Source organism: Hyperoodon ampullatus, assembly GCF_949752795.1.
Source record: "Hyperoodon ampullatus genome assembly, chromosome: 7".
Classification (NCBI taxonomy): Eukaryota; Metazoa; Chordata; class Mammalia; order Artiodactyla; family Ziphiidae; genus Hyperoodon; species Hyperoodon ampullatus.
This window is the reverse complement of record NC_136920.1, coordinates 30,977,056-31,001,172: the sequence shown is the minus strand read 5'-3', so window position 1 is coordinate 31,001,172 and position 24,117 is coordinate 30,977,056. Positions and strand designations below refer to the sequence as shown.

At 39.0% G+C, this 24,117-nt stretch overlaps 1 protein-coding gene across 1 annotated transcript in view; it reads right to left on the bottom strand.

The window, feature by feature from the left end:
* MPPED2 (metallophosphoesterase domain containing 2) overlaps window positions 1-24,117 on the bottom strand; it is a gene marked incomplete at both ends in the record, with an annotated part of 168,680 nt that overhangs the window by 65,228 nt on the left and 79,335 nt on the right. Inside the window, one exon of the mRNA XM_079708907.1 lies at window positions 20,873-21,098. Coding sequence (XP_079565033.1) covers window positions 20,873-21,098 — 226 coding nt within the window. The remainder of the gene's footprint in view (window positions 1-20,872; window positions 21,099-24,117) is intronic.

The following is a 24,117-nucleotide window of genomic DNA, read 5'->3' as shown; positions in this document are numbered from 1 at the left end:
AAATTTACCTTCTTGACAAGCAACACCAATGAAGTTTCAGAGAAATCTGCATACTTAACATACCTAAATCATATTAGGCAAGTCAGTGGAAAAATGCTCGTGCTGCTAATGGAATTAAGAGTGCGTTCATTTTACAGGCTAGTACTTTTAAACTAGAAATCAAAATATGGCACCTAAGCATGTTAATTGTTTTACTGTACCTTGTGAGGTTTTCACTTGTAAATTCTAAACCAATGTATTTTTTTTTAGAACTGGTTTGCGTACATATATAGTGATTATGGATACTAATTCAATGTAATTTATAATTTTCTATGTCAGTATAAAAATACATCACAGCCTTCTCAAACAGCTGAAGCAATATATTGTATATTGCCATACTGTCTGGTGAAAGGGTTAAACTACTTCACTTCCTGCACTTTTAGATGCAAATCAGTTTTTCATTTCTGTAATAGAAAATTATTCCCATATTTTTACATCATTTGTTTTTCCTGACCAGTATTTAAAACCAAAAGGATATTCTGAAAAATGGTCAACGATTTTTTAGAAATAGCACCCCAAGCAGCGTGCCTAAACATTGCATTGCATATGGAAATTAAAAAATCAAATGTCAAAAAGAAAAATGTTTACATTTTTAAACATAACTCTTTGTATGCATCTCTATTTCACCTCCTGTTATGCAATTATTTTTTCAGTTTGTTTCTGTAATAATTTTCTGTACCCCACAATCCAACTTCTAACCATAAACATAAAACCCCCTCCTGCCAAAGCCCTCATCCTACTGCGGGAATTTCCTTAGTCCACTTCATGCACCCAGGCCACCATTCGAAGTTCCCAAAACAAAACTTTTCAATGGCAAGGGAGATGGGCAAATTCCCTCCTCTACAGCCACTGCCACTGTCACTGTCATGCACAGCTTCTAAGATGCTTCCAATGATCCTACTTCCTGCTATTCATGCCCACGTGTAATCCTTTCCACCTTGGCTAAGGGTACAGGCTGGGCCTAGTGACGTACTTCTAATGAAAAGAATATGGTAGCATGATAGGATGTTACTTCTGAGATTAGATTACCAAAAGACCCTGGCTTCCATCTTGCTGGTCCTCTTTTGCTCTCTCTCTCATTCAAACCAATTGCCCAGTTGTGTGCTACCCTATGGCGAGGCCCACATGGCAAAGAACTGAGGAAGGTTGTTGGCCAAAAGTCAACAAGAAACTGCAAGAAACTGAGGCTCTCAGTCCAACAACTTGAAAGGAACTGAATCCTATCAACAACCACTAAAGTGATCATCGAAGTGAATTCTACCCAAGTCTAGCCTTGAAATGAGACTATATCTCTGGACAACACCTTGACTATATGGTCTATAAACCCTTAGCCAGAGGACCCAGCTAAGCTGTGCCTTGATCCTCACCTACAGAAACTGTAAGATAAAAAACGTCTGTTATTTAAGCATCTAAATGTTGTGATTTTTTTTTTTAATATAGCTATAGGTAACCAGTACAGCTACGTCAGAATCTCAGATTGCTGGGTCCATTATAAATAAAGGCATATGCCAATCCAGAATGTTCAATTCATCATCGCCGCCACCCACTGTTGAGAGTGTTTCTAGCTTCCAGTGCCAGAAGCAAAGATACTGGGATGAAAAAATGACCATGGTTCATGAAAAAATAGGCTGCAAGAAAAGTGGGACCAGAAACTTTAAAAACTTTACCACTGACAAGATATTCCTCTTCTTACCCACATCGGGTATCTTTTGTGTGTGCGTTTGGATGATCAGACTATTATTTTTGTCTGTGGAACATTCAGTCCGCCTTCTTCTGGTAACAGCACATCAATTTTCCTTGGAAAACCCACCTCTATTCCATTGTTAATTCGAGTGGTACAGGTAGGGTCCACCTCACCCCCTGCCTGCCTGAGGAAGGAGCACATGACTAGGCCTAGCCAATCAGAGCGTTCCATCTTTCTTCCCACACTGACTGGTTTTAGGAAGGACATGTAAATCAAGCTGAGATGGTTAGACTCTCTTGATTGAATATAAAGCTGAACATGTCAGCAGCCATCACAAGGGAGAGTCTGTCTACAGATGAAGTCAACACCTGAAGACCTAGCCAAGAAATAGAGCTGGATTCCTATAATAATGCCTGGGTATCTGGGTCAAGCCATGCCTGATGCCATTATCTCCACAGACTTCTAAGTTACATGAGTCAATAATTTCCCATTTTTGCTTGAGTTATTTTGAATAGATTTGTTACTTGTAACCAAGAGTTTTAACGAATACCCTCATCCTGCTTTGCTGCTCCAACACACACACACACATACACACACACACAAAGCTATGTAACTTGACAAAGAATGTTGCTGATACAAATTGAACTTTTCCTGATTATTAAAAGCAGCAATAGCATTGGGCTATAAGTTATGGTAAACTTCGTTCTAGAAAGGCCATTCTCTTATATCTAAGATGGACAGATAATGGAATCTAGAAATAGGGTTGTTTTGTTTAGGAAGATGAACTTCTTCCCATCTTTATCCTATGTTTTCTCCTATGAAAGAAATAACTGGCATAAATATATCTTATTAGCTCTTTCCTTCCTTCCTCCCTCCTTTCCTCAAATATTTGATTAAACATACCAATAAGTGTTGAATGAAATAAGAAAGCCCCAGAAGACTACATGCAGCCTAATATCCTTTTTAAAATCAGCTTTATTTGGATAAAATTTACATACAATGAGCTGTATCCATTTAAAGTATACAATTTGATGGAATTTTTGATATGTATACACATCTGTGATGATGAAACATGACCACAATCAAGACACCAAACGTCTCCATCACCTGCCCCCAATATTCCTTGTACCCTTTGCAGTACGCCTTTCCCTCTACACCCAGTGTAAGCAACCACTGATGATCTTTTTGTCAAATTAGATTAGTTTGTGTTTTCTAGAATTTCACACAAATGGAATCATACTTTACATACTATTTTGTGTCTGGCTTCTTTCATTCAGTATAAAATTTTGAGCTTCATCCATATTATTGCATGTTTCAGTAGTTCACTCCTTTTTCACTGCTGAGTAGTATTCCAATGTATGGCTATATTATACTCGTTTATCCATTCACCTGTTGATGGACATATGGGCTATTTCCTGGGTTTTGTTATTGTGGATAAAGTTTCTATGAATGCTTGTGTACAAATCTTTACTTGGACATATATTTTCATTTGTTTTGGTAAATATCTAGGAGCAGAATGGCCAGGTTGTATGGTAGGTGTGGGTTAACTTTTTAAGTAACGGCCAAAAGTTTTCCAAAGATGTTGTACCATTTTATATTCACACCTGCTGTGTGTAAGAGTTCTATTTGTTGCTCCATACTCGTAACTCTTGGTATTGTCAGAAATTTTAGTCACTCTACACAGTGCATTGTGGTATCTCACTGTGGTTTTAGTTTGCATGTCCACCATGATTAATCATGGTGAATATCTTCCTGTATGCTTAATGGCCATTTGTATATATCTCTTTATGAAGAGACAATTCAAACTTTTGACCATTTATTGGGCTATTTGTCTTCTTATTATTGAGTTGTAGGAGTGCTTCAGATATTCTGGATAGAGATTTACATAATTGTGAGCTTTATATACTGAGAATATGTTCTCCCAGATTGTGGACTGCCTTTTTATTTTTGTAATGGTGTTTTCTGAACAGGAAAAGTTTTTAATTTTGATAAAGTTCAATTTGTCATTTTTTTCCTTTTAGATTCATGCTTTTTATGTGCCCAAGAAATCTTTGCCTATCCCAATATTTTCTTTTAAGTTTTCTTCTGGAAGTTTTATAGAATTACTTTTTCTATTTCAGTATAATATCTATTTTGTATTTATTTTTGTATATGGTGTGAGGTATGAGCCCAGGTTTTCCATATATTTGTCCAAGTTGATTGAAGACTACTGTTTCCCCTTTAAATTGCCTTGGCACTGTGAAGACTACTGTTTCCTCTTTAAATTGCCTTGGCACTGTGTCAAAACTCATTTGACCATATATGTGTGAGTCTGTTTCCGGACTCCTTTTTCTCTTCCATTGATCTATATGTCTATCTTTCACCATTATCACAGTGTTTTGATTATTAAAAGATTTATAGTAAGTCTGGATATCAGATAATAAGTCCATCAACTTTTATTTTTTAATTACTTTTGGCTATTCTAGATCTTCTTTTTTCATTTTCAAAAAAATATTAGAATCAACTTGTTTATTTCCAAAAATCAAAAGTCTGCTGAGATTTTGACTCAGCCGGTAGACTAAGTTGCACCTATAGATTAATTGGGGGAGGACTGAACAGTCTACCAACACAGTATATCTTCACTTGTTTAAGTCTTCTTTAATCCTTTCAGCAATATTGTTTAATTTTCAGTGAAAAGATACTCCAGATCTTCTGTTATATTTACCCTTGCCATTTTATGGTTTTGGTACTATTGTAATTAACATTTAAAAAATTCATTTTCAATTTTATGTTGCTAGTATATAAATAAGCAGTTGCTTTTTATATACTAGCCCTTTATCCTGTAACCTTGCTAAATTTACTTATTACTTCTTGATTCTTAGCAATTCCTTAGAATTCTGTTGTTTTGGAGATTCCTTAGAATTTTCTAAATTAACAACCATGCCACATGCAAAAAAGAGACATTTTTACTTTTTCCTTTACAATCTTCATTCCTTTTATTTCTTTTCTGTGCTTTATTACACGGTTTAGGGCCTCCAAAAATTGGTGACTAGAAGTGTGAGTCCAAGAACCCTTACATTTTCCTGATCTTAGTTTGAAAGCATTCAATATTTACCATGAACTCTGATGCTAACAGTAGGTTGTGACCCTGTATCAGATGATGAAGTTCCTTTCTACTCCTAGTTGCTGAGAGTTTTTATGAATGAATGTTGAAATTAGTCAAAAGCTTTTCCTGTATCTATTTGAGAAGACAAAATTCAAATTAATGTATACCTGGAGAAGGAAGGCGTAACAGTAAGAGAGGGGAAAGCACAAAGACAAACACAAATTATTGTCAGTAGTCTAGTTCTCTGGCTGTGTAGTGTGGGTCAATGGATGTTCACTACATTATTCATAAATGGATAAATAACATGATAATAATAAGGGATATGCACAGGCCCATGAGAACAGTGTGTCATGAACCAAGGACTTCGATATATTTAATTTTGTCCATCTAAAAACAGAGTCCTCATCTTGATCTTAGATTCCTGAAAAGTCTCAATACCAACAAGATTCTGAGAAGCTCTGGTCACAGGGTCTATAAAATGGCTTAGGATTTATGAGATTCATTTATAGGTAAAATTTATGGACTATTCGAATTTAGGCACATCTTAGACACCTGGTTAATAATGAGAAAATCCCCTAAATAATGCTGTCATTTTGAATGAGGAGGATAAAAAGACAAAACCATGCATGTGTGGATTGTTTCTTTGTTCACAATACATACAGGCTGTTTGACCGAGACAGGAAAAGTTCCTGAGGGTCAAGGAATAAGAAGAGAGACTGAAGGTAAGAATGCAGAGGATTCTTAAAATGGAGAAAACTTCAGCTTGCATGCCTGAAAGCATACCCACATGTCAAGGACCGTGGGACATTTTCCCAGAGGGGACTGAACAAGAAGGCTCTCTGGTCTTAGTATCCTAACCGAGGCTGAATGGAACACCAGGGAATATGCTGGAGGGAGGGGAGCCACTGGCCAAAGGGGTGGAAAAAGTGATGCAATCAGAGAGCTCCTGCCCATCTCTAATTTTATGACTCTCCGTAAAAAGAAGGAGAATTCAAACCACTTCAAAATAAGATCACTGGAGACCTGGCTTGGAAGACTGGATCTGATGAGAAAGAAGTTTATAAGGATTTATTTTCCTAGTTGATAGTCACAGACCATGCCAAAAGACACCACCACCTGACTACTGCTTTATAGCAACTATAGGGTAAAATTTTAAACTAATGCAGAATAATTTCTTTGGGAATTGGGAACAGCAGACGGAGAATCTACAAACTATGTCACTGAGAAATAAAGGCTTTTCTTCCCGACAACCTAAAGCTTGACAAATCATGCCAACGTTTTATTTCTCAGGATGTTTAAAAGAGCACAACAAATAGAAAGCTCCCCGCCACCTGCTTGCTAACTGGTTTGATTTTTAAGGACAGTGCACTCCCAAAGACAAACCTCTAAAGAAAAAATAAAACACTGTTAGATTTCCTTTTCTTTTTTCTTATTTGATGCCATTAATAATAAATTGTATGGGTCTTCCTTCCCCAAGGGAAAAAATTTTTTTTGTTGTTTTTCCCATAAAAACACATTTAAAAATTATGCCTTTTAAAAGAACATTAAAAAAAAAAAGGACAGAAATTTGCTAATTGCTCTAAAATTCAAATCTCCAATCAAACTGAACACTCTCATGGGTGTGAGGAAATAGGCCTCTTTGGGGGAATGCAATCCTAATTATGCGGCATGAGGCACCCAAGTTTATGTCAGGAGCAGATTCTGATAAGATATGCGCCAAAGGAATCAGGTCTGGACTGTTTCAATGGGAGAGTGTTGGTGTAATGTTGGTATTTAGCTGTGATCTAGAGGCCAGCAAAGGTCAGGTTGGACAAAGCAGAGCCTAATGAAGCTGCTAGTGTCTGGGGTGAAAGAGCCACAAAGCCTTTCAAATTAGCAGCTGAATCCTGACACTCATTAGTGATTATATGTGTGATGGCTGCAACTTAAGTCCCAACCAGTAAAACAGCCTAGACACCCAGTATACACGAAGGAAATAAAGTATGTGCAAAAATAAAGAACCAGAACCTTTCAAATGTTTTCCCTTTTGCATTTTTGTCTTTTTCTTTTCTTTCTTTTTTTATATTAATGACAGAACTGCAGTGTGCTTACCTTCCAATTTGGCACTAAAATAATTACCACCGCGACTAAAATGAGACTTCATTTTTTTTAATCAAGGAAGGTCTAGTCAGAAATTGCTTCTGCTAAGTTCTGTACAAGACATAATATACTCTTGGTAACTCACAAAACCAATAAATCACGCTGAAGCACTTATTAAAGTATCTTACAGCACTAAATTTATCACTGATGACAAATTTAATTTGGGACTCTGACAGTTTGCTCCTTGCATATACTTCAACAGATTTCTTTATTATTATTATTTTTAGGGGGGGTATTATTTCACAAGTAATGAAGGCTGAAATTCACTAGAAATTTTTAGAGATGTAAAAGATGACTTCCAGTAGAAAACTGTTTTTCTCCAATAGCATCCCCGTCACTGGGAAAAGTTACACCTTAAAATTCTTTTCCAGCAATCTTATCCTTCTCACATTAGAGTTAGCAGAATTTTTTAAATGGTGATAACGAGCATTTTACAAAGCAATTTATAATCATCACTCAGCTCACCCACACTCTGTCTCACACAGTTAGGTCAATGCTTGTCCCTTGATAATGAAGATAACAAAATTGAGATACAGAGTTTCCCCCTACCTAACAGGTAGAATAATTTTAATCTGTGCCAAGGTCCTTCAGCACAAGGGAGGGTGGGAAGAAAAGAGCAAGGAAACTCACAAAATCGTATTGGGTCTTCTTATAATCCCTCAATATTGTGGCGAAAAGGATATTGTTCCCACTTTAAGTTATCAAAAGAAAATTACATATAAATACACATAAAATTATTATTTATAGGCAACCTTTGCCGCACACCATACTTCTTGACTATATAATATATTTGATGCTTTACTTTCTGTTCCAGTCAACTGCACTCTGCAGTGTATCCTACAACACAACCAAGCTACACAAGTTATATTTTCTGTAAACTTTTCCTCTTCCTAAAACACATCTCTACAATTCTACATTAGCATTTTCTTGTTGGCTTTTCAAATGGTATTTTCTCTCTTGACAATGCAATCAGCATATAAAAACCAAATTTCACTGCCTGGTCCCATTTAAGGCAAACTGAGCAGCCTGAACCACAGCCTGACAAGGAGAACACATTAAGCTCTGGAACAAAAGCGTCCAAGTCGACCTGTTTTGCAGGCTGATTAATAGAAACAAGCTCCGAGGACTAATCACAAGTCGAGCCCTGTTTTGCAGATTAATAGAACAAAGACACACGAGAGGAGGGGAGGGTACAGCACTGGAATACAAATAAGCAAAGGTAGGCACCAGGCTTTCCTTGACTGAAGTCGCATCCTGTAAAGCCAGACCCACAGACCCAAGTCACACAGCGGGGTGAATCAAAAATGCAGCACCAAAGAGGGCTGGGTTCCATCAGTCACCCCAGCACCAAATGAGCCATCTGGGTTCCACCTTCTTTGGGAGAGACTGATTTAAAAGAGGAAATAAAAATTTTCAGCGGAACGAAGCACAGCTCTGGTGCTTTCTGGGAATCTTTCCATTTCAGCAGGGCACACACAGAACTTGTTGATGAGGACACACATCCAACCCCCCCATCTTTGGCAATGGCCTGTGACACAGGTAACCCCTGAAGTGTGAGCATATGTGCAGGCCCACAACTCTGCAAGAACCAGATACACAACGATGGCACAAAGTTAGAAAAAATGACAGAGTCAATGTCCAAATTACCCCTAGCATACATCTTACAGCTAGAGAATGAGGCCTTTTCTTCTGACTGTAAAAATAAAACTTACCCACTGCAAGAACACATAAAAGTCCCAGGCAAGTAGAATGAAAGAAAGAAAGAACAATTCATAAGAGAAAACCATTGTTATACTTGTGGTGTATTACCTTTCGGTTTTCATTTTCTCTATATATGTATATACATTTTTTTGTGAAGCTATTGATACCTCTGTATATTTTTGGTGGGAATATAGCTTGTGAAAAGCTTACTGCTACATGTAAGAAGAAAAACATACCATTGCTTTCTGATGTCTGATGCTCATTCTTGAATGACCAAAACCAGGTGAATGGATGAATTTTCACTGGAATTGTAAAGTTTTTATTCATGTGAGTGTCCGATTAACTGAAGAGAGTTTACACAGCCTGGAAAACATAATCTTTAGGAATTGAGATGTCTACTTTTTGCATGATTTCTACCCTTGATATTCTGAAATAGCTATTTTCCTTTCACCTTTTTTTTTTTCCTGTCCTGTTCTTACTTGTAGAAACCCAGAAAGACAAGCTTTTTTGGTCTCATTCACAAGAAGAGTTATTTGAGTCAATGGACAAAGAAAACGGATTTTCTCTGGCATATGTGTATTCTGCTCTATCAGTAATCCAATGATTCTGTTTATTGCAACAATCAACAAAGTAAAAACACATTTATAATGAAAATCATAAGTATCAACAGTTACAAAACCTCAGAACTGACTTTAGAGTATGGTTAAGCCTGTGGTTTACAGGCCAGCCAAACTTCAAAATTTCCAAAGAAGTGATCCTGTTTCTCTCAGGCTTTTCAGAACAGAGTTCAAACTCTACAGAGGCAATTTCTATAACAAATAACCTTAAAAACCAATACCCTCCTTAATATCAGATTTTCCCTTTAAGAGTAGTACTGAATGGCACATATGGTGTGTTTGAATGTAGGCAGGCACTTCAATACCCTGAAAATTCCCTCACCTCTCCTGGCTCTGCCTCTGAAGCTGCTCTGTAAGCCAGCAAACCACGCAGAATTCGCCTCTGGTAAGAGCTATTTCAAAGCACAAAGGTCAGGGCCAGCATTATATGTACACACTTAGGTCTCCCGTTTTTCATATTCATTCGGCAGGACCTACAGATAAGTACTTCCCTGTACAGAATTACCACATCTTTTTAAGGGAGAAGCTGAATTTGGGTAAGAAAAATAACTTGTCTTTGCTGTTTCATCTGAAAAATAGGGAAGCATTAAAAAATGTTTAGTAACAGAGGCATCATAACACAGCCTAAAATCCTCATTCTCAAGTGCTTCCTACGTATTAATATATTTAAATATAAAAGCAAAACTCATGAATTTGAGTTGAATTTCTTAAACAAATGTCCTTTCCACAATTTCTCCCCTTAAGTCATAACACCCAAGGAAAGAAAAAAAAAAAAGTGGGGGGGGTGGCTAATAATAGCCCAACAGCTTATTTCCAACTAGTTTTTCCATCAACATTTTCTGATTAGGTTTTAGTCTAGCAGCTTTTATTTCATTCTGAAAAGATCAAAGCAAGAAGGTTTTTTCTATTAATTCTTGATTCAAAATGAAAATAGAGGCCCCAGATATGGCCTAGTGATTTGAGGGGTTGGACTTTTAAATCAATAAGACAATAAAAACTTTTTTTCCCCCTAGTTTCTGTTTTTGATAATCCTATTTCTGGAATTATGATGCTTTAAGCTACTTCCCATTGCTTATGGAGTCTTGTGTGGCACGGAAAGTCAGCATACCTTACTGGATTTAGAATTAAAATTGATATGTCCCATCATTTCAATGCATAAAGTAGCTTGAAATGTAGTGAGAGAAAGTCATCTCCAGTTATAAAGCCAGGCAGGCATCAGAGGCACTTAGTTTTATGTGCCATCATTTTGTACATCATATGTAAAAGAAGTTCATAACAAATTTTAGGAGAAGATGGAAAATCAGTGTGTCAGCTCTGACCTCTTTTTTTTTCCTTTACACACATAGCATTGGTTTTACTTAGTCTTCAGTGTTGATTTACTGTAGGTTCTATGAAATTTTAGCACTGTTTTTTTTAAAATTAAATTAATTTTTTTTATTTTTTTAAACATCTTTATTGGAGTATAATTGCCTTATAATGGTGTGTTAGTTTCTGCTTTATAACAAAGTGAATCAGCTATACATATACATATGTCCCTATATCTCCTCCCTCTTAGGTCTTCCTCCCACCCTCCCTATCCCACCCCTCTAGGTGGTCACAAAGCACCGAGCTGATCTCCCTGTTAGCACTGCTTTTTTTAAAAAAATGTGATCCATCCTAAACCCACCATGCCAGACATTAGGTTTTATATCCCAGGTGCTTCTCTTCATTTATTTTTCATTTTTTGCTGCAAATTTCATACTTGGGCATGATTAGTATCAGTAATTGTATTTACACTTTAACCTAGCTGATCTTTTCTAATATTTGTACAAAACAATCTTCCTATATCCTCTCCTGAATTAAAGCAGATTTTCAAACTCATTTTTTCTGCTCTTCACAGAATGCAGACACATTCTGCTAATCCAAAAGCTTTCCGATTTGCCACTAACTTCCTGTTTGAGCAGCCCTCATGGAACATTCCACTTTCAATTTATAGTTCCCATCTAAGATTACCTTTATTTTTTTCCTGGGTGAAAATGCAGTACCAAGCGTTACTCATACATTTAAAATGATGCTCCATGTAAGTGACCTTAAAATGCTCCATATGTCTTCATTTAACAGACATCTATTCACTCTTCCATGTCCTTTGACCACATGCTGCCGATATATGGGGTTCCTTTCCTAAATGGTTTCCACTTATCCAGATCATTAGCAACTTGCCGTGCAATGAAACCATACAATGTTTGCTTTTAAAAATTCTTTTCTTTCCCCACCTGCCTCACATACACACACACACACATAGGGGTAACTATTTTCCTAGACTAAGTTTTTTATTCACCTCCTTTCTGTCCCTTTTTGCTTCTCCTCTTCCACCCTGATATACCATCATAAAAAAAGATAAGAAAACAGACAGACAAACAAACAAAAAGAGCCATCACAAAACTACACAACTATTACTTTCCAGGGAAGAAAATAATATTTATTGAGCATTTACTGAGTGCCAGGAACTTAACATACACGATCACATTTTAATCCCACGAAAAATACACAGCAGTGAAAAAATTAAGGCTTTGAGGTTAGACTTCCAGTTCTGCTACTTAGGAAATGAGTGTCCTTGTGTAGTTATTTAACTTCTCTATTTTCATCATAAAACTTCAATTTTATCATCTCCCAAATGGGGGAAATATTACTTTCTTTACAGGTTGGCTGTGAGGCTTAAAAACTATTTTACGTAAAATACCTGTATGTGGGTGATGCTTAAGGAATAGTAGTTGTTATTCTTTGCATACTCATTTCACAGATGAAACTGTGGCTCAGAGATGAAACAACATGCTTAAGAAGGTAAGTGAGTTCTAAATGATAAAACTGAGACGCAAGCTCACTGGGGACAGCTGCTTCTAAAGGCTAAAGCCTGCGGCCTCTATACACACACTGCTTCTCCCGACAGTAGGTAGAACAGGGCTGCAGCTGTTTAAGCTATGTCCAGCCTGGGGACCAGACCTTTCAGGGGGGTGTCTCCTTGCTGGGGAGGTCCAGCCAGAAGTTTGTTAACCTGAGGAACTGATGTTTTAAGGAAAGAGGGAATCAGCAAGAAGAGCTCAGCCAGTTTCAACAAACCCTTCACTGTCAGAGGGATGTCCCTGAGCACAGCATGTTCTGTCCTGCCTCCCAACAAGCCTCCCACGGGCATACAGGTGACTCTCTGGGAGGCTGAGTGACGTCCTTTGATGGTCCTCTTACAGAGCAGCCTAGAAGGGCACAGGGCCTCTCCCCTGTCGAGCGCAGAACACAACATGGCTTTGATCACCGTAACTCGGCTGTGAGACAACTCTGGCAGCAGGCAGACTCACCAAGAGGGGCAAAGGGGTGACCTGAGGCCATGCAGGTGAGGTTCCCGGCAAAAACGGAGCACTAGGTAGAAGTGGCAACCTCCAAGCTGTGGGCTCCGAAGCCCATTCACCCTCACTACGGATCATCAGGAGGATTGAAGGAACCTACCTGTGTAGTTACCTGGACTTCCTTGTGGGCACACCTGAGCTATAGCGTAAATGTATGCAGGAAGGCAGAGCAGCAGCAGTGCCTGGAACCCGGGAAATATGGGTCACAACTGTCAAAGGGACGCCAATGGGCTCACCACCTGGTACTATCTGGCGAAATTCACATTACACTTACAACTCAAAGGATTAAATAAGAAATACATGTTTGCCAAATAGCTTGAAAATAAATGGTACAGAATCTGTATGGCTTTAATTCAACTCTCAACCATTGAGAACTCAACCACTGAGAAAAGAGAATACTACATGTTTAATAACTGGTTTCTAACGTCCAAAGGACATTCTGAGGGCCCACTCGGTTTAGCTTCCAACCAAACTCACACTTTACGCTGGCTGCTTTTACTGTAGCTTGAAGACGTAGTCTCCGAATCTAATAGAAATTTCTGTAGCTACTCAGAGCATGGGGATAAGGCAAATGCAGTACAGAAATGACAATTAAGAGTCTAAAAATACTGTTTGAGCCTTTCTTTGAAAATTCTCACTGCCTTCTAGGTAGGTCTGTCCCACTGCTCCCTGACCATGCTCACCTGGAGAGATGCCGTGCACTCTATCTTTCCGAATGTTCAGGAAGGCTCTAGACATGTTCATGAAGAGCTCAGGGACATAGATTAGTGCTTTGTTTGGTTCCACTTTGTTCTACCATCTCTAGCTGTCCTTGCAGATTCATGGCTATGCTTGATCTTGTCTTGGAAATATTTTTTCTTTTGCAACTGGGTGTCTCATAGGTGTGGACCTTCAGTCAGGCAGCCACAGACACATCTTTACCACTACCACCCTCATTCATTCATTCATTCATTCAGCAGAAATGGACTGAGCACCCACTGTGTGCCAGGCCCTGGGCTGGCCTAGGGTATGCATGGAGAACAAAGCTGACAGGGTCCCCGCCCTTGTGGAGCTTAGAGCCACTGTATCATCTCCTTCCCTCCACCAGCAGCAACTCTGGGTTAAAAAGGAACCTGTCAGTGTAACATGAGAAAATGAAAGAACACCCAGCAGCGAGCCGGCAGGGTCTCATTGTGGAAGTCCAGGTCTGCCTGGAGCATGGTGTGTGGGTCCACACCAGCCTGACTTCCGTGGGGAAGCATGGTCAGCACTTCCTTCTCGGTGCGTGTGCCCGGGGCTGCCGTGTCTCTCAGCTGCTCCTTGGTGCTTCAGAGGGAAATAGCCACGTATACCCGATACTTGCCCCTCTGATGTGTGTGCAAAGGAAACGGAAATTGTCGCCATGGAGCAGAAACACCAGAGGAGCTGATCCATGTCTTATGACGCACAGGTATAGATCCTCATTTTTTAAACCCTAGGCTCTGGAGCACACCATGCGGAAGCTCAGAATCATTCTTTTGTTTGGTCCCCCCAACATCCCATTGTCCCCTCACCTTCAAGCACCTCATCACTGAAGCCTGAGAGCTCCTGAGAGGACTGGCCTGGATTTCTGTGTGTCCTTTTGGCAACTAGATGGGAACAGCCAAGGCTTCTAAGTGGCCACTTCCTGAGTTGCCTCAGGTCAAGTAGAGTGACATGTGCGGTTACTAGGATATCCCGGCTCAGCCTCAAGAGCTCAGCAAAGGAAGGCTGGATTCTAGTCCTATTTCTCCCCAAACTAACTTTGGGCAAGTCGCCTTTTCTGCCAAAAGCTCGATCTTGGTTTCTTCTGTCAATAGGAGGCAACACCAGGCAGTACTGTCAAGACATACAAGCACTTGTAAATGCTGGCTATTATTAATAATTATTATGAATACATGCCCTTTGCCTTTTAATTGTTTAGAATTGGTTTTAAGTTTTAACTATTTAGAATTGTTGTGAAGCCCAAAGGAGATAACACATGTAAAAGTTCTCTAAGTGAAATATATCATCCAAATAGAAGTTTATATTATCGTCGTTTGCTAATTGAGTTGGTCTCTCAGAATGTGCAGGCAAAAATTTAAATTATGCCAATGGCTGACATTAAGCATAACTGAATGCCCAGGAGCACTTCTATACCCCCCCTCCACATTCGTCTATACGACCACCACCAACACATCAGCTAAAGGCACACGAAAAGCAGGCGGAAAGGTATGAGTTGCATCCAACGTCCTAAACTCCACATAAACCAGCTTTTGCCAAGGTATGTACTGGTATGGCTAGCGATGGGAGGTAGGAAGCAAGCGGACAGGGTTTGCTTTCTCCTTTTCCAAATAAACAGCGCGGTTGTTAAACCAGAAATGAAGCTGATCCCGTGCAGCTTTCAGAGCAGTCAGCTGCATTCTGAAGCAGGCGAAAATGTAAACAGAGCCTGTAATTCTAGAGCAGGACAGACCCGCCACAGGTTTCAGAATGGGAGAGTCCGTGGGCCTCACGCCAAGAAAAATGAAACGTTAGCCTGGGCCCTGGAACAGAATCGTGTAGAAGGAGAGTGCGTGTTTGTTTAACACACACACACAGACCTGTTTCTGTGCCAATACCTTCCTGAGCCCTCCTGAATAAAAGCTGGAATCCCTGAAATCGTGGCACAGAATCAGTCTTGTTCGTACAGTCCTGTTCTTTAGCGTGAAAGGACTTTCCTGCTGAACGTGGAGATGTTTCTTTCTTTTCTTCTTCTTCTTCCCTTTTTTTTTTGGCCCAAGTTAATTACAAAGTATGACTTGAAAATAAAATGAGTCCATTCCACCCACCCCCAGATCTGAATTTTATCATGAGTTGCCAATTGGTTTTCTCATCCTCTCACTCAGTATCTGCTGTTAATTTTTTCGCTATTGCAAGAACTTGAAGACTGTCAGCGAAATACATGATGCATTACAAACCTTATAAGTGGAAATAAAAATATCTGAAGCTTTCTGACAGGGTAAACTTACAGTACCATTGTGCTGATCAGAACAAGGAAACGTGAGCAACCTTGTAGCTGTTTGGATGCAAACACAATTATAAAGGCTGCAGAGAGTGGAATCAACGCTTAACTCCCACTTTGAAAAATGCTGAGAAAATTACATCTGAACAGAATGGACAAACTCAACGTGTTGATGATCCAAAATGAGGCGGAGAGAGGGAGGAAAAAAAAATATCCTGCACACACTTCCTTTGAAAATGCAGCTCAATGGACTTTCTCTTGCTATTTCAGCCATTTTAGAATTACGCTGCCTAGGCTCGATCTAATTTTCCTGCTGCAGAAGTTAAGGCACTTCCTCTACAATTACTAAATCTGACAAATTACACCTGGGTCTACTCTAACATGAGAAAGTGTGCTCTTTGTTCCTGACCCCTTGGTCAGCGTAGAGATCAAATTCCTGGACATTGGAAAGCCCCGCTCATATTCATTAAAAGTCACAGGAGACTAGCTCTGCGTTTCTGTTCAGGAGAGGAACAAGGTGCATTGCTGAACAATACAACTGCCACACTCAGGTCAGAGCAAGACAGACTTTTTACTTTTTGTGGCTTGGCTACTGATCCGTTTGCACCTGGATTTTTTTTTTTTTTTTTTCTACATAAGCATCTTAGTAGCCAAAGAGCAACTGAAATCAGAAAAAAGAAGGGGCTAGTCGATTTTTAAATGCCCAGTCCCAGGAGTGAGTTTATGGAAATCTACTTGCACTAAAATGCTGGCTACAGATCCAGTAACCAAAAATACAAAGATGATTCCAAAATGCCACCTCCCCTCCACCTTGACCAGACAAGCAGTGAATTAGCACAAATATCAGTGGTTGTTACTTGACAGATTAGAATTGTGTCTCCTTTTTCTGACCACAGTCAGCCTTTGGAAAAGACATTTTTGGGATCAAAAGCTGAAAGTGATCACAAAAGGAGATCAGGAAGCACCTCGGTGGCAGAAAATCGACACAAGGGATACAAGAAATCCACGAGCTGTGCTGCTATGAGAGCAAAGTCCTGGGCAGATCTAACTGCTAGGCCACACGAGACCCTCTTCTGTCCCCCAGAGAGGGAGGGGAAAATGTAATAGGAGAAGTTAAGAAAAGCTGTGACTGAACTGTTAGTCCCATGACAATACATCACGCCTGACTCCTTTCTTCACGATTCTTGGAAGAATGAGGTGGCGAAGGAATACATACAGAAGCCACAGAACTGGGTGGAAGGCCTCCTGAGGCCGGGCTGCCCCTTGAGAACTGGTCAACCCTTGTCTTCCTTCCAAGGGATCACCTTTCTTCCAGGATAAGGCACCCTATTTACAACTTCTTCAGTGTAGGCCGTTGGATTTTCCCAGACCCATCAAACCACATCCAAACCCTCTTCTTTGCAGATCTAATTGGCACGACAGTGTGCTCCAATTGAAAACACACATGACTGCTCAGGATTGTTATAAGTTATTTTCCACATACAAATTCCTCCTAAATTGTAAGTTAGGAGACACTGCGTTAATTCTCTCTGGTCTTTAGGAAGCTTTCAGCGGTACTACAAGTTATAAACATGTAATGAATATGAGCTAATATACCTTGTTTAGAGTGAAACTGAGTCACAATCCACATTTTGTATATACATGAGTTAATAAGCTCTCTCCCTGGTCAGATAGCAATTACTTAAAAAAAATTTTTTTTTGATTGAAGTCTAGCTGATTTACAAAGTTGTGGTGATCTCTCCTGTACAGCAAGGTGACTCAGTGATACACATATAGACGTTCTTCTTTTATATTCTTTTCCATTATGGTTTATCACAGAGATGGCAATTATTTTTGAGAAACCTGTGACAGGATGGAAATCCTTAGTATCAAGGTTCTTATTTTGATTTCTGTTTTTAAATGAAAACCACTAGCAATATCAGTAAATCAGAACTTAATATTCCCTCCAGAAATGTTACAGGAAAAGCATGGAAATCAAAGTTAAAACCATTCACATTATTTTGGAGTTGGAGTATCTAATGGGTTACTAAGCAGATGTCCACCTATGTGTGAATCTCAGGATGGAAAATCCTTATTTCTCATAGGAGAAGAGTAGCAGCTCTAGCATAAATCCCCCCCCCCGCCCCAGATTTGCTTCCAGTCAAATTCTTACTAGTGAAAGAAGCTAAAAATTGTACACGATATTAAAATAATCAAGCATGCCTGCAAATATGTATGCTCTTTAAAGATTCTAATTTTGGTGACTATTGAAGTGAGTGGCATCAGAGAGAAAGTGGGGCAGACCTCATTACCCCTGTTTTACAAAATAGAGAAGGGATTTGTTGTGCAAACAGCAGAGACTGAACTAAGGGTAGAAGCCAGCCCATCTGACTCCTAGTGCAATTGTCTCCATGTGAAGGTAGACAAAGGTATAAAGTACATTGGAAACACCAACCCTGCTACATCAGTAAGAGCTAACACTTATCCAGTACTTACTCTATGCCAGGAAGTCTTCTGCATGCTGTGGATGCATTAACTCACTTATAACAACCATGAGAGAGAAGTAATACTGCTATTTCTCACTTTAGAGGTGAGAAAACGGAGGCATGGAGACTTTCAGAAAAATGCCCAAGGTCCCAAGGCTGAATAAATAAGTAGCAGAAATGGGAAAATCTGCTCTCCTTGCATAGAAATGCTAACATAGGCATTCCTAAATCAGTGTTCAGATTACAGCAGTTCTGGGAATATTAATTTTTAAACTATTTTAATTATTATTTTTTTAATATTAACACTAATTTTCATCATAAAAATATGATGAAATTGCAATTTCCTTTTCATCAATCCCCGTATTCTTGGTAAAAAGACAAAGTATCAACAATTCCTATGGGTGAGACAAATTCCATTTAAAGATCTCCCTCATTGTAAAAAGAAAGGAAATAGTTCAAACTTTCTAGAAATCCCAATAAACTGTGTGTAATAAACAACTTCAGGGTAACATTTTAGAAGACTAATGCTGTGTGTTTTCTTGACTTTACCAGTTTCTCCAATATTAAAATAAAAAATTTTGAATGAGGTCAATCCAGTTCAGACATAAACTTTGTCCGAAGTTTGTACCACCACCAAAACCAAATTATGCCCCATCACTTCGCATATTGGAACTACTATGTTTTGTTATTTCTTGAGATGCTACACGATCTGCCTCGGAATCCAAAATCACTCCCTCATGCATCACAGCCATAATCTGGTTGAGTTAAACCCTATCCTAAACAGATCTGGACCTGCTCAGATAATGGAGGAAACTTGCTGTCATCACACCAACAACCATCAATCCAGGGAACCTCTGAAAGTCCTGTTTGTTCAGGAATGGGCTGAAATGTTCTGGGCTCTGAAGATTTTTCAAAAATCATCTTAAATTATTGAAAAAATCATCTCAACTCCATGTAGAGCTTCTCTGCCAATTAGAGGTCATTCCTCAACTACTGCATAGTCATTAAGAAGTGAGCTGTGAAGCTGAAAAAGCTCTCTCTCTCCTGCCCTTTACCCAGAAATGCTGATATCGACATCCTACATTACCCCAAGATCAGCTTTCAGATTACTGTTTGATAGGACTAATTTCTGCTGTTTGTTCTCTTGCCCTTTACCACCTTGTCACATATAAAAAGAACTAATTGACGTGCATTCATAAAGCTGGATATAAACACTGCAGATTATAACCACCAATTACCACAGCACTACCACCACCACCTCAGGCATACCATGTACCCTGCAGCCAGACTCAAATTAGGATGCTAGCACTTAGAATCCGTGTGATTCTTGAGCAGTCACTTAACCTTTCTGTGCCCGAGTTTTCTGATCTGCCAAATGAGAATCACAATAGTGGCTGTCTCTTAAAGGTGGTTTGAAGAAAATGAGATAATAGGTATAAAGGACTTAGCGCCTGACATTTGCTTAAGTACTCAATTAAGAGTTCAGAATCACAGTCAGGTTGATTTTAAACAGAAATATACTTCCTGTATCCACTCATCAGTCCTTCTGGATACCAACTAGTAAAGCTAGAAAACCAAATTACAGGAAATATCTCAACTTTCTATTTTACAGAAGACAATCCAAACTGTTGAGTGGGGTGGCCAATCTGAATTCACCCTGTCCTTTTCCAGCCTTATCTGCAACTCCTAAGGCAGGACTGGGATACTTTTCCAGGTTAAGTGAGTAAAGATTAGTTTTTCTGCCCTATATACATATAGGGCTCTCAAAAAGTAAGAAAGCAAATAAATAAAAATCCAAGACTCCTCTGCTACTGACTTTCTGATCTAACACTCCCATTTTAGAGATGAAAAATCTGGCTCTAGAGGCTAAGTGACTTGCTCAAGTTCACATAAGTATCTCGTGGCAGAGCTAAGGCCTGAAAAATGGTAATTGTTATTCTAAGCAAATCACCAGGCGCTCTTCTCAATCCATTGCAAACATCACCTAATTTAATCCGCATAATAACCCTCTAAAAGTAGGTATTATTTTCACTGAGGTTCCTTCTCTATGAATTAACTTCTTCAAAACCAGACAACTGACAACTGATAGAGCCAAGGTCAAAATGTTTCCTTGTCTGGTCCCAAGGAATACACGCCTGCTTCAAGTTTTCTAGAGCTGAGAATTTCAGTACAGAGAATTCTGGGAGTGAGCTTTCAACCGGTAACTTCCAAACTGTCTGTGCTTCAGTCTTGTCTGGGGAGCTTTAAAAATACAGGTCACTGGGCTCCACCTCAGGAAGGAGAATCAGAGTCTCAGGGGCATATGGCTTCAAAATCTGTATTTCTTCAGAGTTGGTCAGGTGATTCTAATGTGTAGCAAGATTTGAGAAACTCTAATGTAAGCAAGATATTTTATGAGTGCTTCCAATGTAAAACGAGATGGGAACAAGTCACGTAGGCTGATGGAATGTTCAGAGTGGTTGAAGCTGCGTGAAGGGTAACACAGTGACCTTCCACCAAATCCTTCTGTGTCCCACAGACACACATGCAGCCCCGGTCACACAGACAGACACGTATCTACCAAAGCCATGCTCCCATTGATCTTGCCTGAAGAAATCTGCATCACAATGAAAACAACAAGCATCGTGTTTTGCAGCAGTGCCAAAATATGTGTTATGTTCTAAATACAGCCAAAAGGTTTCTCTTCATCTTTATCCTTTTGGTTTAAGGCACCTAAGCCGGAACCATGCTTTCTGAGTGCTGAGCTAAAAAAACAGAGGGGAAGACTGTTGGAATGAACACTTACCAAGGTGCACCGTATATCCTGAATCCCTTCACTGTTACCTCCGAGTCTTGTAAGTAAATACTGTTTGTCAGGAGGGACTGAACGTTGTCAAAGTCCTCTGGTTTCAATTTGGACACAGAGGGGAAACGGTAGTAGTCCTGTTTAACAAGGTCTGCCATGAATTCCTTATCAAATGTCAGTTCATGATTCCCAGCAATCACTATTTTATATTCATATGGCAGGTTTCCTGAAATAAGAAAAAAAAAGCACCAATTAGCATGTTCATTTCCCATCACGAAGTACAACAGCAGAGACTGCGTGATTAGCAGACAGTATCCCCAAATGAAATAGCTCACGCATTCCTTTATATTTCCATGGGAACCAAAATTTATGACTACTTTTTTATGCTAACAAAAATGACAATAAACGGGAGATAGGAAGCTGCTCAGAAGCTAAAAAGCTACTAAGGAGACATTAAGTTTGCTAGTTCCATTTCCCTTTTCTGTCTGCTACAGATTCACTGTGATGAATCCACACTGTGACGAATCCATACTTTATAATTATCCAGCAAAAAGTACTTTAATCACGAGTCTTAAAAAGGTCTGGACTTGGTTTTGACCCTTAAAAAGTAAGCCAACCAACTATTCTTAACAACTCAGATAACTGCTAGATTTTTTAGTATAAGCTTCATACAAAAGACATGGCATAGCCAAGCATTTCACAATTTACATAAATGAAAAGAACTACACAGTACAATTTCATACGGCAAGTTAAAGTTTACCTTTTGGCTTGCGAATAAAAAGAACATTAAGAATGGCCCCCTGATTAGAAGGCTAAATTTCCTCCCATTGGGATGGGAGAAGAAACTGTAAAGCTTAAACCCCTTTTAATATTTATGGTATGGAAATGTGAGTTCTCCATGTGTGTTTTTTATGCAGAAGTTTCCCGATCAAAATGAGATAATTCTGGGAAGAAGAATGAAAGCTATAAAGGAAAACCCAAACACCAGACTTCTGCATAGATTTATAATGTTTGAATAAAGTACGGACCATACATATTAATAACTCACCGTGATGCTAAAAGAACCAAAATCCAAAGGGAGGTAGTGCCGGGCAGCTGCCCCCATCCTGAAATTAATGCCTTTTTCTCTTCTTTGTCATTATCCATCCCTCAAGCCTCACCACTGGGCAGCTGCTCGTTTTATTTTATTTCATTTTATTTTGAGGAGGAAAAGGGCGGGACGACGGTGCCTATAATTCCAGCTTCCTGAGACTCCTAGGTCCAATGCAAAATTAATGTTGCCCGCTATTCCAGGAAGAATGAAAGTTACCACTAGCAGGAAATTGGATACATTTGTTGTAAGAATTGGTCCTTACCAGCAAGCCAGAATCAATGATTCAATTAATGAAGCTTATAGTGGGGGGAGAGAATTACATTGTTTGGAAGGGAAGGCAAGTTTTGTCATAGGCCCACTTGGATTTCAGCAATGCAAATTGCTGAAAAAGTGTATAAAATTTTTTAAATTATTAAAATTTTAAAATTTAATATAAGTATTAAAATTGTATATATAGCATGTGGGTTAAGGGGGAGACTTAGGAGAGAGGTGAAAGCAGTCAGAAAACAACACTGCAGAAAGACGAAACCGAAAACATTGTGGCCAAGCATCAACAGATATCCTTGATTATTGGCCCACAATGCTGTGTGAAATGCCTTTGGCCTCAGTTATTTACAAGGCTACAGTGAAGAGCTCATAGAAAATAGGAAGCCTTTCTTAAATGCATGCAGAGCTTATAATCTGCACTAGCATAAGGCAATAAGACTGTGATGTATGTTGCAAGCTACTTGGATAGAATGATGATATTTTGCACAATTCCCTGCACTTAAAATACAGATGAAAGATGTATTAAGGAGCCTGCAAATTCCCAGCACTGCACACGCTGGAAATTTTTGAGATGCCCTACAATTTCAACATCATGGCTCTGTGAACACACTGGCCTGATACTGCATCCCCAGACTCACCTGTGCTCCCAAGGCTGGAACGGGCTGAAATGTTTTCCTGGACAGTAATCTGCTCCGAGGCAGGTCCTACCTGCGTGAACCTTTGAGCAACTCTATTTGTACAAGTCATGCTTTAGCTGCTGGTCCTCCTTTAATCATTCAGGATGATGGACTCACTGTAAACCCTGTCTTTATGTACCACTGCTCTTGCAAGAGGCCTTGGCTTCTTGTTTTTGCCATTTCAGAGCTTTGGTTAAGGGATGGAATGGGTGAGACTGGGAAACAAGGTGAAGGAAGTACATTTCTCCTCTTCAGATTAGTTAAGAAAAAAAAAAAAAGTAAAACTGCTGCAAAGTAAATCTTTCTCAGGAAGACAGCCTCTTCAGTGTCTTTTAAATCAAATTTTGGAGACAGCATAAAGAAGTAGCCACCAAAATGAACAGCCACAGAAAATCGTGATGATATTTACGCATTGCCAACAAACTCATCTCTTTCTGAGAATCCAATAGTAGTTTCCAACTTCCATCCTCTGTTACCTATGTTATGAGATTGTCTGACATATTTTTTTTGCTGAACTGACCTTTCGTCTATAATCTGCCAACCTTTGTGTTTTATATAAAAATTGTAAGCAGGGAAGCTGACAAATCTCCTGTTACTTGATGACATTTTTGGTTTTTTCCAGACTAGATTAATTTGGAAGGCTCTGCAGTCAAGCTCTAACTTCTTGTTATTCAAATAGCATTATTTTAAAATTGTCAGACAAAGAGGTGCCTGCCTTTATCCATTTAATTCAGATCAGGCCATCCAAACTGACCTGCCTGAATAAAAAACCAAGGCCATAGTGCAGTTATTCTAATGTGGAAAAATTCTTGCTTTGAATGACCTAAAGAATTCTACCAACTAACCAGTTCTATCTTTCCTAAGACACGGTATATGTTCTATTGGTAAGATACAAGATTATTTTAGGTGGAATAGAGATGAACTTCTGACAAAACATCAAGTGGTTTTGTATGTTCTAAAAATGCATATTTGGAAAAACACAACAATGCAAGTAATGATATATGGCTTCATTTTTCATTTCTATTTTCATTTTTCTATTTTTGTATATAAATTAAGAGGTGATTCAAAGAAAACTATTGAGCAAATAATAATACAGATAATTCACAGATATGGCAAAGTGATGACTAGCAAGTGAATGAATGTAATTTGGGAAACTAGCCCATCAATCAGTTCAGTTTAGAGCTACTGATCATAAGTAAGACGATAAG